Below are 15,061 nucleotides of genomic sequence, written 5' to 3'. Positions count from 1 at the left end.
CCAGAGAGACTTGATTTACTTCCAGATAAATGGTATTTAGCTTTAAAATGCAGACTACTTGGATGTCAGAGGAAGTTAATAATTTAGAATTCTTCATTGCTGGGTTAACTCAGAACTATTTCTGCTATGAGGTAACTTTTGTGAACTCTGATAAGTGAAAAGAGTATTTTATCTAACAATTATCCATAATCCAGCAATTATCTTTCATGAAGTAAAAGAAACAAATGTCTGCAGTCTGATATGAAATTCATACATATCTTTAAATAACACATCTCCCGAAGTACAATCCATGATTAAATTAAAGACTTTGGGATGCACCAAATTATCTAGTCATTGTCTTCCACTTTCTCATGACTGCTAGTGTGAGATTTCCACAATGTGTCAGGGTAAAAAAATAAAAAAATATTACAGGGGAATTGCTGCAAAGTTTAGGTAGGTCAAACAATCACTTTGAAGATAGCAGTCCTTATTTCCACCAATCCCAGCATTCATTTACACTGCTTTGACTGTGAAAAGAGGATTTAGAGTAAGTGCAAACACATCTCTCACTGGTTTTAGCGTAGGGAGAAGAGTAATTAGTGTGAATGTCAGACCCAACAGTTTTGTCTCCTTTTCCTTTTGCATTAGTTCCCGTGACCCACAGTGGGAATGAGGTGTCACCTCCTGAATATAGGGACAGGTACTAGGAGCACAGTGGATCCAGTCAAGATATTAGTTTCTTCCAGCACCCTGTTGAGGTCTATGACCAGCAAATTGTATTTTCTAAGGGTTATTTTTCAATAGGGATTCTTAAAAAGAGAGTATGATGATGAAGGACTAGAGATAAAAAAAAAGCACTGAAAGCTCTGCTCGTGGACTCCCAAGATCCTTCTTTCTGGACCCAAAGTATGCACACTCATCCCAACATCTCAAAAGCTCAGAGCTGTCCTTGCAGTGGGGTCTGCCCTGATTCACATTAGTGCTGTGCTCATACAAGCCCTGTGTGGATTGCTCTGCATGGTCAGGAAAAGGATCTTGCCTTTTGTCAGCCAGTAATGCTGCACTGCCCAACAGCCAGATTCCCCGTGGGAAGTTTTCACTTCTGTTTGAGTAGTTATAAGGTAAAATCTTCAAATGAGGAGACAGAAAGAAAGGGAATTTGGATACTCATCTCCCTCCCTCTTCTGGTTAACCTTCCCAGTATTGCATTGCTCGGTTGGTCTATGGTGAGTTTTTGATTGTATAAGGCTGTCAAGTCACGTTGGACTTAGTGTTTGAAAGCCAAAAATTCTAAAGGGGATGGAGGATCATGTGGCTATTCCTCCAGCCAAGTTTCCCTCAGATCTTTAAGCAGCTAGTTCAGAAATGCATGCTTGCTTCAGACCTTCTGGAGACTTGGAGGGCACAGTGTTTATTGGGATTCACAGAAGGACTTGCTAATGAATCTTCTGTGCAATGAACTTTCTGCCTAGGAATGCACCATCTGAAGTGAATGCCAAGGAACATAAGCACTTGTCAGAGGTGGTTTGGTTAAGATAATCTGAATGAAGAGGCCACTCTTGTTCCCCCTTCCCATGAAACGTACTCTCATGTAGAGTGCAAACATTTTGCTGAGAAAATGCAGTTACTATTGATATTACAATGCACTTCCCAGTGCCTTCTGCCTGAGAACTTCAAAACAATTTACAGCTTTGCTGAGCGAACCCTGCTGGATGAAAGTTACTTAGCAGACAAGGCACATCTTTGCCCCAAGACAGACAGACGGCAAAGCAGGGAACAGCAATCCCAATTCTCATCTCCAGGTTGGTGGCAGCTGCTTGGCTGTGGTTTCACTCCCAAGCACTTAAAGCAATTCCTAGTTGCTGAAACAATGAAGTTGCTTGATTAGTTTTGAGATTTTAGTGCTCTTTATTTTGGTAGGAAAGCTCTGCTTCTGTGCTGTATTTGAAATATCTTCTTCCCAGGGATACCTAAATAAAATAATTCACGACCCAATTCCCATCAACATGAAACCATTGTCTGCCATGAGAGGAGAAATGCTGTGGACCCGGAGGGGATGGTCTGATATCCCTCCCTTCCTGTATTTCCCCTGTGCATGATCCTGGCAACTTCTATCTGTAACCAAGTATCTCTTGCAAGCTTGGCATTTTAAGCCTCTGTTTTACATCTTTGAAGGGCTTGATCCAAAGTCGAGTGAAGACAGTGGAAGGACTCTCACTAGCCTCCATGTATTTTGGATAAAGCCCCAAGGCTCACATTCCACACATTTTACCTTGGATTTGGATTTTCATAAGCTTTAGCACTCCAGAAAGCTGCCAGCTTCACAAATCTACATCTCATAGCATGTGCTTTCAGCTTCTTGGTTTTGTAAGAATGTTTTAAAGCTGAGGGAGAAATTAATGAATTTGTCAGGACTGTAACATGAACCAGTGCCATCAACAGTATGGGCACACTAGTTTTATCAATGAAGCTGTGCTTCTTTTTAGTGCATGATCATTTGAAAGAAGTAGAAATGTATATAAAAGCAGGCTCAGTTGCAACACAAGAAAGGCAAAAAGCTGTGTACAGCAGTAGGGTGCTAATGGAACACCCAAATTCCAGAAAAGTAAGTGCTAAATATGTCTCTTTACTTTTTTTTTTTTTTTTTCCCTTGTTTGTTTAGTGTTTTATTGATTTTTTTTTTTTTTTTTTTTTAATTTACACAAGAACAGGTTGTTAGAATAACACTGAAATTTCTAGCTGAAACTGAAGTTTATTAGCTCAGTCAGGTCTTACCCTCTCCCAGCTGAAATCAAAGCATAATTTTCATACAGAGTGAATCAAATCCCTTTGGCTATCTGGAAAGAAGAATAAGTACTAATGATGCTTGCAATCAGTACAGATATGTCCATTTACAGTGGTCATTTTCTGGTTTCTAGAATGTTTTGCTATTTGCCATGGCTGTCTCAGAAAAATATTATTTTAGCATTCATTCCACTATAGTTTTGTCTTGTGGTGATGATTAATTTCTGAATATAGCCATGAAACCTTTTAGTCCAGGAAGGAAAAAAAATATTAATAACTCCAACAAATTATTTGTAGAAAGTAAACTTTTTTTTTTTTTTTTTATCATAGAACATAGAAATAGATACATACAAAATACTTAACTAGCTCCCTTAATGTTCCCTCTTGGTTTAATTATCTTGAGTATATTATAGCCAGTGTCAATAAATGAGGGTCAGTTATTTTTACCCACAGGGAAGTAAAAATTCCAGCCACATTAACAGTGTATGAAATATTTACATTCACTTTGTAAAATATAATCATACCTAGTATGCTGCTTTGTTTGTAGTTGAAATAGTAGCTGTGCCAAAGGACATTTCACAAACAAATTCCAGTCTGATAGATACTAGGACAAAGAGGTGTGCTAAAACTGTGTCTATGTCACCGCTACCTCTATTTGCGCTGGGGTTCTGTATGAAAGAGATGTATTTTATTCTGCTTTGCTGTATATTTAGAATATAGGAGAAACCATCAGTACCATGAACTCTGCTCTTCTGCACCTGTTGGTATTTTATTTTTCCATGGTACAGCTGCCAAGGCATATGGATGCTCTAATTCCTTTGTGCAAAGAGACTCCTTATCATCATCTTTTCTATGAAGTAAATTTAGGCTAACAGCGGACAGGAGAAATGTGACATGAACACTTATTGCCTCTCAGTATTCTAGCTGCTGCAGCAATTTCGAGCACCTGCAGTTTATCAAGTTAGACATAAGAAAGATTGACACTGTGGGAATAACAATCATCTAGACATGTCATTCCGGGGGCAATAACACATTTTTCTGCACTTTGTTTTAGGGAGTTTGGTGTTCAGCTTGAAAGTCTGTAGAATAATTTGTTAAGAACTTGTAACATTTATTAGCAGAGTATGGGCATAAAAGTAATATAAAAATGTCCCTTAATATTATTCGTTTTCAACTTGGCAACCTGAGTTTTCTTTTCTCTAAAACACCACTGAAACTAGCCAGGGTTATTTTAATGATTTAAAAGTATAGTGTCAATTAATCAACCCCTTCCTACAGTCTTGCTTTTTACTTAAAAAACTATGCAAATAATATTTAAAGATATAAAGACCTTTATACACACCCAATATGAGACTAGAGCACTGCTACAAACTGTGACGTGTCTGAAGGATAAGGAACCCAAAGTAAAAACAAGACCAGCAATCTGCAATCACCAATAAAGGCCTATTAGAAGTCATTTCAGATTTCAGAATACTCTTCTCCAACAGCCTTTCCTGCCTCACCTGTGGTCACCCTGTGCTGCCTTTGCCTGCAGCAGCTGGAGAGGCACAAGGCCCTGGCAAGGGCTGTGGAGCCAGGTGTTCCTTGTCAGCCTCTGCCTTGGGACCTCAGGGGTTACCCACAGATGTGCTTCAGGGTGATCTGAGCACATGAGATCTTGTTGCTTTCCCATGAATATGTAATGATGGGTTATGAAAGCGCCAGAGAGAAGTCAAAAAGACTCTCAAAAGTCCTCTAGCAAGGCTATAGTGCTGGAGTTTTCCTCATCAGTGTCAATCATTTCATATTCTTGCACAGAGGCTTCATGAAAGGCCTTCGGCATCTCAGCAGGCTAGGTAGCTTTCCTGTAACATGGTATTTGCTATTGATCTCATTTTTAAAAGAATACAGAATGCATTTTTAAAAGAATAGCATTAACTTTATGGCATAAAAAGAACTTTCATAGCTGAAGGAGAGAAGAAAACTCTCTCTGGGTTTGCATATGGGTCATGACAGGAAAGAGACTGTTTTTCCTTTCGAACCTGCCTGGTTTCTCAGTATGTCTCAACTAAAGCAAACTGCATTTCCTGAATAGTTTGGAGCTACATTTTACAAGTCTCTTCTAGAGTATTTTTTTTTTTCCCCTAAAGTAAGACCAAGCCCTAAATCCAAAAGAATCTATTTGAAAGTTGTATCATCTTCCTTCTGATATAGCCTCCTTCTAACACAGCACCCTGCATCTCCAGGCTCATCAGGAACGGTGCTTCTCCCTCCCATTCCCTCCACAAGGTGGGAGCCATTTTGTCTCCAGTGAGGGTGCTTCACAGGTCCTGTGTGCTGATGATGCATCTATAGTTCTTGAACAGCATTGCCTGACTAAGTTGTCCAGTGACTTGTATTAATACTGACTTTCATTCTCCCTCTCCCTTTACCTGCTCAGCTTGCCAGCAAGAAATCTGCTTCAACAACTGTACTGTTTCAGAAATGTGACAGCTTAAGCAAATCTTCAAATGGCCAAGCCCCGATGTTGACCTCAGTAACTGTACAGCATTGCTTTGTGGTACAGTACACATCTCCCTCACCCCCAGGTCCCTTGGTGGTCAGTGGGAGATGCAGGAATTTCTGGAGTATGATGCATTTGCCCTGTCTCAGGTGCTCAGGTGAGCCTGGTGGCCAGGGCTTGTTCCTTTCCATGGGCTGTATGTGGACCCAGGGCATTAACTGGGGCCTAACCATACGAAGTATTGCAGCTTAGCTATCTGTGTCTGATCAGACACTTGAGAACTGTGCCTATTGAGACAAAAAAAGGAAATTACTGTTTTTCTGGGCTTTTTTTTTTTTTTTTTTTTTTTTTTTTTTTTGAACTGGCTCGTTTGATTGTCATAATGCCTACAATGCACCCTGCTCCTAATAACCAAGCTGATAGGTCTTCATTTAAAATTATTCCTTCATCAAGAACTCCTCCTAAAGGGCTCCCCAAACTGACTATTTAGATAGAGCAAGAGCAGGGCATTGTGATGCAGTTATGCAGGGACATTTTTTTCTTTAAAAAAAAAAAAAAAAAAAAAAAAGCCTAATTTCTGATGTATCTGAAGCTCTCAAACAGGATGCTTAGTTGCTGTCCTGATGATGACAGGACTCTCTGTGCCAACGGCATCTTCAACTTGACTGAATGAGACCCCCTAAACAGTTTAACTTTTTTATTTTACTGATCCTTAAAATCCAGCTGACCACTGCTAATCAATATCTCAAAATACATTACAAACATTACCTGCCTCAGCTGTGTACAAAAGCCCTATGAGATCATTGCTGCCTACCCAGAAACACTGTCTCCCAGCTATTTATAGATATTTTATCCATGAACAACCAGGTGAATCCTGCAGCGGGAGGAGACTCAATGACGGCCAGACTCTCCTCTGCACACCCTAAGTGTGCAAATACTTGCTCTGCGATCACCCCTCACCCCACCAGTGGACCCGCGTGTGGCTTGGGGGACACCCTGCTTTAAAAACGTGTGTTCCTGTGTATACATGCATTTATTTATTTATTTTTCTGGGGAAAACCCTTTTCTGGCAGGCGGCGAGGCTGCCAGCAGGGGTCAGCGTCTGCCCGCGTACCCGCAGTGCTGCCGCGGTGGCGGTGCCGTGGCTTTTCCCCACTCGCTTTTCAGCTACTTTTCTTAGCCAGCCCAGTGGTTTTACGCTTTTTTGGGATGCAATTAGACATCTTCGTTCTGTAAAGGAGTTGCCACCTGGGCTGCTTGGTTTTGCTCCTCTGCTGTGGTTTGCTGCCACTGGTGCAGTTGTCTGTGTGACTGCACTCTAAAAACAAAAATAGCACCAAGTCTTTTTCTTTTGTCTGGTGGCCTGAAAGTGGTTTCTCCCCTGAGTTACTTGTCTATGGTCTCATAGCCTGCAAGTGGTGCTATCTGGTTAGTTATTTGAATCAGGACTACACAATAAGTTTGCCCACTGCGCAGCCCTCTCCATCATGACCATCACCATCATGACCAGCCCAAAATCTTCCTCCTCGTACTCTGTCACCAGCCATGCCCAGACCCCCCACAACTTCCCTCACTCCTCGTCCTGAAGCAGACTTCCCATTTACTCACTCTGATTGTCCAGTCCACCTTGCCCCATCTGAGGACCTCCTAGCCTGGCCATCACCCCTCTGCAGCGAGGGACATCCATCCTGCCAGGCCATTGCTCCCGTATCTTCCCTGAGCTCTGTGGTCACATATGGGATGCCAGTCCAAAGGAGGCAAGGCACCAACAAGGTCATGGTCCCATGTGTGAAAGGTCTGAGAAGCAAGGTGTCAGGGCTTTTGCTGAGCTGGGAAGTCTGTAAGACTGTGAAGGCTGTGATCCATCAAGGGCTGCCTCCCAAATGCAGGAAGCCACCAAAAGGGCAGCCACTATCTTGCAGCAGTGAGATTTTGGGGCCTCTGCTGAATTCTTGCAAGGCACTGTGGCTGGAGCCCTTCCTCACTTTCCTGGACACATGTGGGCCCATCCCTGAGTGACAACATAAAGTGTGAGGCCACAGCAAATGGCTCCATGCTGTCTCACCTCCAAAGAAAAGAAGACCCCAAAGTCATTGAAGGAAAAGTAGTGACAATCCATTGTGGCCAGCCCTGCTCTGTAGTCTTCCCACTCAGACACACAAGGGAGGACTGCTCTGTGCAGCATTATTCCATGCAATCACTAATGCCACCCTATGGGATAAAGGAGATCCTTTAAGTAGGATAGGCACAGCTTCTGTGGAAAATAGCAGCAGTGGGATATACTGTCAAATCATGTATGTCAAAATAATTTGTTACACCCTCTAAGCCCAAACCAGTCTCACCTGCTTCCTACAGTTACAAACACTTTCTGTTTATAAGACAAAACCTACCAAATAAGAAACACTGGGAATTCTTGCTTGCACATCATAGTGTTAGACACCCCAGCACCTTTTCTTCAAGTAAAGTAAATAAGTATAAATAAGCATATTTTGGCAGTGCTGGTGTGGGAGCTTTTGTGTGTGTGGTGTCTTTTTTTGGCTGCAGTCTAGGGTAAAGAATTTTACCCAGTGTTGGGAACGGTTCTCGCCTGTCCTTTGGGCAGCAGGGTCAGGGTTATGCAGGGCAATGGCCTTGTAGGAACAACCCTGCCATGGGAGGACTTCTCATCTGTAGTGCTGAAGCCCTGCTGTTTCTCAGGGCCATAGACTAGGAGTTGTTACTTTCCTCCCTGCAGCTGAGAAAATTTTTAGGCATCTTTGCCACAGGAGGCCAGTACAGTATTACCTGTCTGACTTGTGGTGAAGCTGTCATGAGATGCATACCCAGAGGGAGATGCATATATAGAAAGCTGCCTTGGTGGCACATCTGCCTTGGGGTGCTCTGTGAGCACTTTGTGAGCTCCTTCTCAGCAGTTTGTACCTCTGGCCTCTGCTTCTGGCACAGGGGCAGGCTGAGAGAGGATTTGGTGGGAGAGAGGTTTATTTAGGCTCGGGTGATGTAGAGAGCCTTCCCAGGCAGGTGATATCTGGCTTTAATTTGCCTTGGGAGAGAGGCTCCCTGGCACATCTGAGCCCTGGGGGGGGTGAACATGACAGTTGCTTAAAAAGCCACGCTTTCCTTTGCCTGAGCCAGGCAGGCATGGTGGCATATCCTGCTGGGCAGCACCACACATTCCCTCTTCCAGTATATATTTTTTAGAATTTGGCTTTCTGCCTGGTAATGCAAAGGTGACTGAGTGTAGAGGTAATATTTTTTCCAGTCTTGGTGGGAGAAAGGCTTTGATGGATCATGAGATGCACAAGACAGAAAACATGCTGCTTATGGATATTCTCTCAAGAAGATGTCATATTTTGTAGCCTCATGGGCTCTAAGATTAAATTCTTCTTCATTTTTGATTGCAGAGATGCTACCTTGTGCTTAGTGATACTGAGGAAAATAATGTTTTAAATGATATATTACCAGCTACATCATTTGCCTCCAGCATTACGTTTTGCAACTAAAATACATGCTACACAAACCCTCTTAAATAAAATAATTCAGATAGCCTGTTGATCTTATTAACATCTGAAAACTTAACAAAAAAAGAAATTCTGTACTAGTACTTTAAAAACAGATGTTCAACTGCTTGGACTGGGATGAAAAGGATGAAAAAGGATAACAAATATTGCTTAAATACTGTATTCATAGGCAAAGTCCAGATGGGTGGTTGCTGGATCAATTTCTAGCTGTGGCTAAAAAACTCTTGCTGGTGTGTGGCTCCAGACAGATGAACCCCAAATGAACTTTCCTTGGCTAAAATCTCTCCTCACCTTCACATGGTAACATCTCACCTATGTCTCATTGCTGATGGAGGCATTGTAAGATAAGAAAAAGGAAGAAGAAATAAAAGTGAAAAAAAGTTCTGTAACTACAGAGAAGTGCAGTCATTTGAGATTTTCTTGAATGGTAAATGCACCGATGTCTTAGAAGCTTAGATACCATGGTGATAGTTGCCTTAGCAATGTTTTAGCTACGTGGGTAATCACAATCAAACCTGTCTCTTGTGGCAAAATGATGCTGTATTATTTTATTTTTTTTTGCAAAGCTTTTGTGAATGTGCAATAATGTGGTTTATGATTTGGTATCCAGGCATCAGGTTTTCTCTCAAGCTTTTTGTCCTTGGCATTCTTTTATTTTTCATTGATGTTAGTTCTTAAAATAAATTTCTTTCAGGCTAAGGCTCTGTACTTATAAGACCCTAACTGATTTAGTCCTTACTCAACTCAAGATAAAACTCCCATTTTTTGGGGGTGACACGGGATCAATTTTAGAGGTTGTGTTCAGGTTCTTGTCTTTAAAAAAAACTAGTACAGATGGAGCTCATGTTTCCACAGCCTGACATCACTTGAAGGTCTGTATACTTTCACAGCAGGTGCTCAGACAAACCAAATGTTATGAAAAATGTAACAAGTGGGAAGATAGCTCAATTATAATTTACAGTCTTAATAAAACCAGTATGTAAATATATATAGTGAGATTGAAGACAAGAACTATTATATTTTCCATGTGCAGTTTGAAATATTTGCATTCCAAACTTATCTATTAGAGTGGAAGGAAGGTTGTGATTTTAGCACAGGCAGCAAGTGGCTGCCTTGTAGGGCAGCAGCTTACCAGAGGTGGCATAAGGGTGTTGATGGGGTGGTGTTGGCCTCCATGTGCTGTGAGTTGGCCTGCCCCACACCACCAGCCTTTCATCTCAAGGTACAATGCAACAAGCCCAGCTTTCCTGGACTTTTACTCAGGATTTTGTCACGGGTCACCAATATTCAGTGCTTTCCAGACAGTAGAAAATGCCTGGACCAGCTCACTGATGGTGTAGTTGGTACTACATCAGCCATGCTTCTGCTCCTTATACTGGGTGACAAAGGGACTTGTCCCTTCAAGGAAATATCTGGGGGAGAGTATCATCCATCGCAAATTTAAGTGTCATTAGTGTTTTGTGATGCGTGCCAGTCATGCCCCAAAGTGGGATCCCTGTGAAGGGAGTAGCTTTGCTGACTTCTTCCAGCAATTCAGCACACTCTCCCTACTGCCTTCCCTTCCTTTCTCCTCTCTTTCAAGAAAACCAAGAAAGGCCAAGTAAACAAAGGCTTATTTGTGCTGATGTTTTCCAGGCTGCTAATGATGGCAAGAGTCAAATTAGACAATCTAAGTGCAGGTCCTTATAAAGTCAGGTGAAGAAGATTAGGATATGAGAACGAAGGATACTGGGAATAGAAAGCACTAGAGAAGGATATGCCACCTGGGGAAATTCTGATTTAGATTTGTCTTGCAAGCCCATCTTTGCTTGGAGCCAAGATCTGTGTTTCTATTACTATTTCAGTCATTCCTTTCAGGGTCCTCTATCCTTTTTGAGCTGTGCGACTGGGAGAGCTCAAAGCTGCACGAAGCCACAATTGACTTTCTGTTATTTCCATTTCCAGTGATTTCTCCTGCTGGGCCTATTCCCTATTACTGTGCTATTTCTGCCCCATGGCCCTGCAGGTCTACCTGCCTGTCCTTTGCTGAGGTCCCTGAAGGGAGGAGTGGGGACATGCTCCAAAATGGCTGCTGTCCCCTGCCTTTCGGACACACAAGGCTGGCAGGCCTGTGTCCCAGGCTTTTGCTGTCCTCTGTGGTGGCTTTGCCACTTTGCACTTAAATAGACCCATAATTAGGTTCCTCAGCATGTGTTCAAGAAGGGCTGCTCTCTAACTCGGTCTCTGTGTCTGATTTGGGCACTTTGTGGTATTCTGAAGTGCTTTTTTTTTTTGTAACTTTTCACATCGAATTTTAATGATCAAAGTATAAAAGCTTTTTGACTGTTACGCACTAAGTTTTATTATAATCACTGTTAATAATCATATAATAGAACCTAATTTTCATCAAGGTTGGATTCACATTTCATAAGTGCCGCTGGCAGCTGGTGAAATGGCATTTTGTCTTCAGAAACCTTGAATATCTGATCTGCTTAACGAAGGGCTGCTGCCTGTGGCAGCACTTCAGCCTGACAATGGCTTTCAGAGGGAGCTTGTGGGCCGGGAAGGGAGCAGTGGTTTCAGTAGGGCCATGGCCACTGCTGTGGTCAAGGTAAAAGCCATATGATGTGGTGAAATGGCATTAACACAACCCCAAGTATTCTGCAGGGGGAGCCTTTCTGAGTCTGTGGCCTCTGCGCCAGTCCCTGTTGGCCCAGGCCTGTGCCCAGGTGCTGGGTGGCAGAAGAGCTGGCATGTGCAGTTGCTGCATCCAACAGGAGCTTGGGTCTCACTGTCTTCATATCTGATGTTCTGTCTTCATATCTGATTTATCAACAGATAAATCTCCCCTTCAAATTTGGCCAGAATTTTGTTTCCAGTCCCACTTTCCCAATGTTAAGAGGTCTGTAAATCTGAGTTAATTCTTCCTGGCATAAGCTGGATTTCCACGCACACAGATCTTGAAGAATTGGTATTTTTGTGCTTCTGAAGTAAATCCCAAAGCTCACTGATAGCACTGTGGCTGCATTTGTTTCTCATTAACCAGCCACAATGCCAGCCCACACTGATCCATAAGTGATTATGGCTTATTTTGTGGGACAGGTCAGTGCAAGTTCCTGGAAAATTTGTGGGAGAAAATCATGGCAGACATGGAAAAGGTCTCTTTATATATTTCTGTGCTTTTTTATAATGACTAATTTTGAAGTTACAAAGAGGTTTAAAACTTTGGATTTATTCCTGGTGGAAATAAACCAACAAGAGAGATATCCAAAGGTGCACACAAAAATCTACTGCTTGGCATTTTTAACACGCTTGTACTGAAGTAAACATTGAGTCAATTCAATTTAGTCCTAATATATTTGTTTTCACTTTCTTTAGGAGAACACCCCCCAGGGACAGATGTACTTGGATAACAAAGATGACAGTACAATTTCTAGACAACAAGAGATGGAGCTGAATCAGACCCCTTCACATGAAACTGGTTTATCTGCAACAGTGGCATCCAAACCGGGGACGAGAAGTTGCAATGAGCTGCGACTATTAAGAGAATATCATGGCATGGTAGCTAGTCTTGGAGAGCCACAGATGCTTTGTGAAAACAGAGCAATAGGGGAGGATGACTGTGTTGCTTTGGGGAAGGATTTCACTCAAGTTCCCATACAGGGAAGGTAAGAATCAGGACAAACAGAATATTTTTCTTCTAATTCAAATTCATTTTTACTTCCTTGCAAAGAAGATATGTATTGTCAATAAGAAAATGTTTTTTCTCCCACAAAGTGAACAGAAAGCTTAATGGGACATCAGAGCAGTCTTAATTGCCTTAGGAGGGTGGTGGATTTCTGAACTAATCTCAGCTTTAATAGCAGCTATGGGCCCATTTTGCTCTTTTCAAGATTAGACATGTGGTTTTCCTTCCTTGCTTGGTGTCACAAAGTGACATAAAACATACAGGGATAAAGCAGTCTTCAGGCCTCAGCCCCCATCTTTTTCAGAAAGCTGCACCCACCTTCCTGCAAAGGCAGGCAGTAGCTCCAGGCCTTCTGATAACACTTTTCCTGTTGAGTAAAATGTAGTCACCGTGAGTGACTCAGGAATAGGCGTAAAATTAAAGAAACATCTCTATGCTGTCTTACAGACAAATGTATATCTGATGTTTTATAGTAATATATTAGGGATCAGGAAAGAATCTCCTGAAGTTTCTCCTTGTTTAATTTTTACCTCTCTTGCTCCTGCAAAATATATATATACATATTATATATATATATATCTATCTATAGATATATAGAGATGAATCGTGTCTGGCTTGTAGTGTATATTTTAGCCAATGTATGTCAGCTGCAATTAAAATACTAATGTTATCTATGTGACCCCTCTATTATGAGTAATTACCCTTTAATCAATGTGACTACTCGACAGAATGCAGATAAAACCATGGATAAACTTTTGCAGGTTCACAAGTTTTTTGACGAGTTTCAGTAGAATAAGTATTAACTTTTAATGTCAATTGTTCTTTTGCTTGCAAAGAAGAGTACTAACCATTAAAAAAGGAGGAGAGAGGAGAGTAAATCTTTTTTTTTTTTTTTTTTTTTTTTTCTCCATATAAAGGTTCACTAAACTGGCATGTCTTTATGGTTTGTTTTAATGCATCTACTTAACTTAAATTGCTGAATTATCTTTCAGGGATAAGATTCCAAGGCTTTCTGAATTGTTCAAATGTGAACTGAGACCAGACTTTCTAAAAAAAACATTTAACAGAACAGAGGATTTATCTCAGTTGCAAAAATTACCTTTAAGAAGGTGTTCTTGAATTAACTGAGGTCCTTTTTTTTAGGGAAGTAGATATCCACCCTATTTTGGACTGAACATTTTCATTTGACTACAGCATAATCCTCTAGGTATTTTATGGTTAGTGTGTGTGTTGTCTTGAGCTGCCTACCTGTCAAAATGCTTTCTAATTTCCATCACATATTGAAGAACAATACCCTCCAGCTTTTGTTACATTGCATTAGGTTCTCTGGGCTCTGTATGAAGACTGGACCATCCACAGTGGTCCTGGACCATGCACAGAACATCCTTCACACTGAAATAAGAGTCAGACTTCCTCCAGTACTCCTCACTATAGGAAACACAGGCATGTTCCTCTGAACTGCACAGCAAATGAGGTCTAGTGGTGTTCAGTGGGACTGCATCTGTCTGAGGTGTTTATTTACACTGAACTGCACTGTGTGGTATATAGTGGTCTACTAGAAATACAGGTTTTAACATAGTGCAAAACACTATTGAAGTTTGGATTTTGATTTTGAACTTCATTCATTCTCCTCAGCCTTTGCGTAATGGGTTGATCAGGCTCTTTTTCATTAATATCTTATTATCATCTTGGTACATGAAAATGCCTTTCAGCTCATAGACACCGTGCCATGACACCTTCCCAAGTCCCTTACCTTGCAGGAAGGTTTGACACTGCTCTCTGGCCATGCTTTTTAGGTTAGCCCTGACATTTCCAAAAGCACAGGCTATTTTCTTCCATCTTGTCTATGCATGTACAAGCTATGTCCACAGAGAAAGGCTCTTCAGTCTTCTTGGTGTCATCAGCAGCAGTGCTGCTTCCACAGGAGAAGCCAAACATATCTTTGTGTCAACCAAATCTGAAATCCTCCTTTTTGATCCACTGGAAGGGGGTGATGTCAACTGTTTTCAGCCTAGGAGTTAGTGAGCTTCAAAGGCCACCATAGAAATAAATTTTTCTATAGAAATAAGATGAATAGTAATCCCTTTTAACCAATTACTTTCTGATGCTATTAAAAACTATGTTACTGAAAAAAGAAAGTTCTTCTTTGGAATACAAAAGTGGTGGAAGAGTGGGTAATAAAGTAACCAGACCCTGTTGCATTCATTTCATGTTGTCCTTTTGGTCCCTTTTTTTTTTTTTTTTGATGTAATTTCTGGCTGTACCTCTTTTAGGTGGTCAGATAATATTGTTATCTTCTTAAAATAAAATTAAAAAATGATGGCAGTTGTGCACTGAGTATATTTGTGAACTTTTCATGAGAAATTAGACAGTGAAAAGAAGGTGATGAAACCAAGCCCTAGAATAACTCCACTTTAGTTACATTTAGATGAATTTGGCCCTGGAATTTGTTGGTTATTTAATAAGATAGTCCTTGGAAATATCTTCTTTAACTTTAATGCCTCATTAAGAAGATAGATCCCCATGATAAAAAATAACACTTTTTTTTTTTTTTTTTGAATATGCTTGAATTTGTGTTTCATCAGGCAAAACTATTTCTCTCAGTATTTCTCCTGTCTTTCAGTTTCACTT

The 15,061-nt window shown here is 41.1% G+C and overlaps 1 protein-coding gene across 1 annotated transcript in view; it reads left to right on the top strand.

Annotated features, from left to right (window-relative positions):
- The window catches only part of OCA2 (OCA2 melanosomal transmembrane protein), a gene marked incomplete at its 3' end in the record, with an annotated part of 212,861 nt that overhangs the window by 20,827 nt on the left and 176,973 nt on the right, over positions 1-15,061 (top strand). The window contains exon 2 of the mRNA XM_084297206.1: positions 12,121-12,410. Coding sequence (XP_084153332.1) covers positions 12,142-12,410 — 269 coding nt within the window. The 5' untranslated portion in view covers positions 12,121-12,141. The remainder of the gene's footprint in view (positions 1-12,120; positions 12,411-15,061) is intronic.

The sequence above is a fragment of the Netta rufina genome (genome assembly GCF_964035555.1).
Source record: "Netta rufina genome assembly, chromosome: 1".
NCBI classification, from domain to species: domain Eukaryota; kingdom Metazoa; phylum Chordata; class Aves; order Anseriformes; family Anatidae; genus Netta; species Netta rufina.
This window is presented reverse-complemented; position numbering and strand designations above follow the sequence as displayed.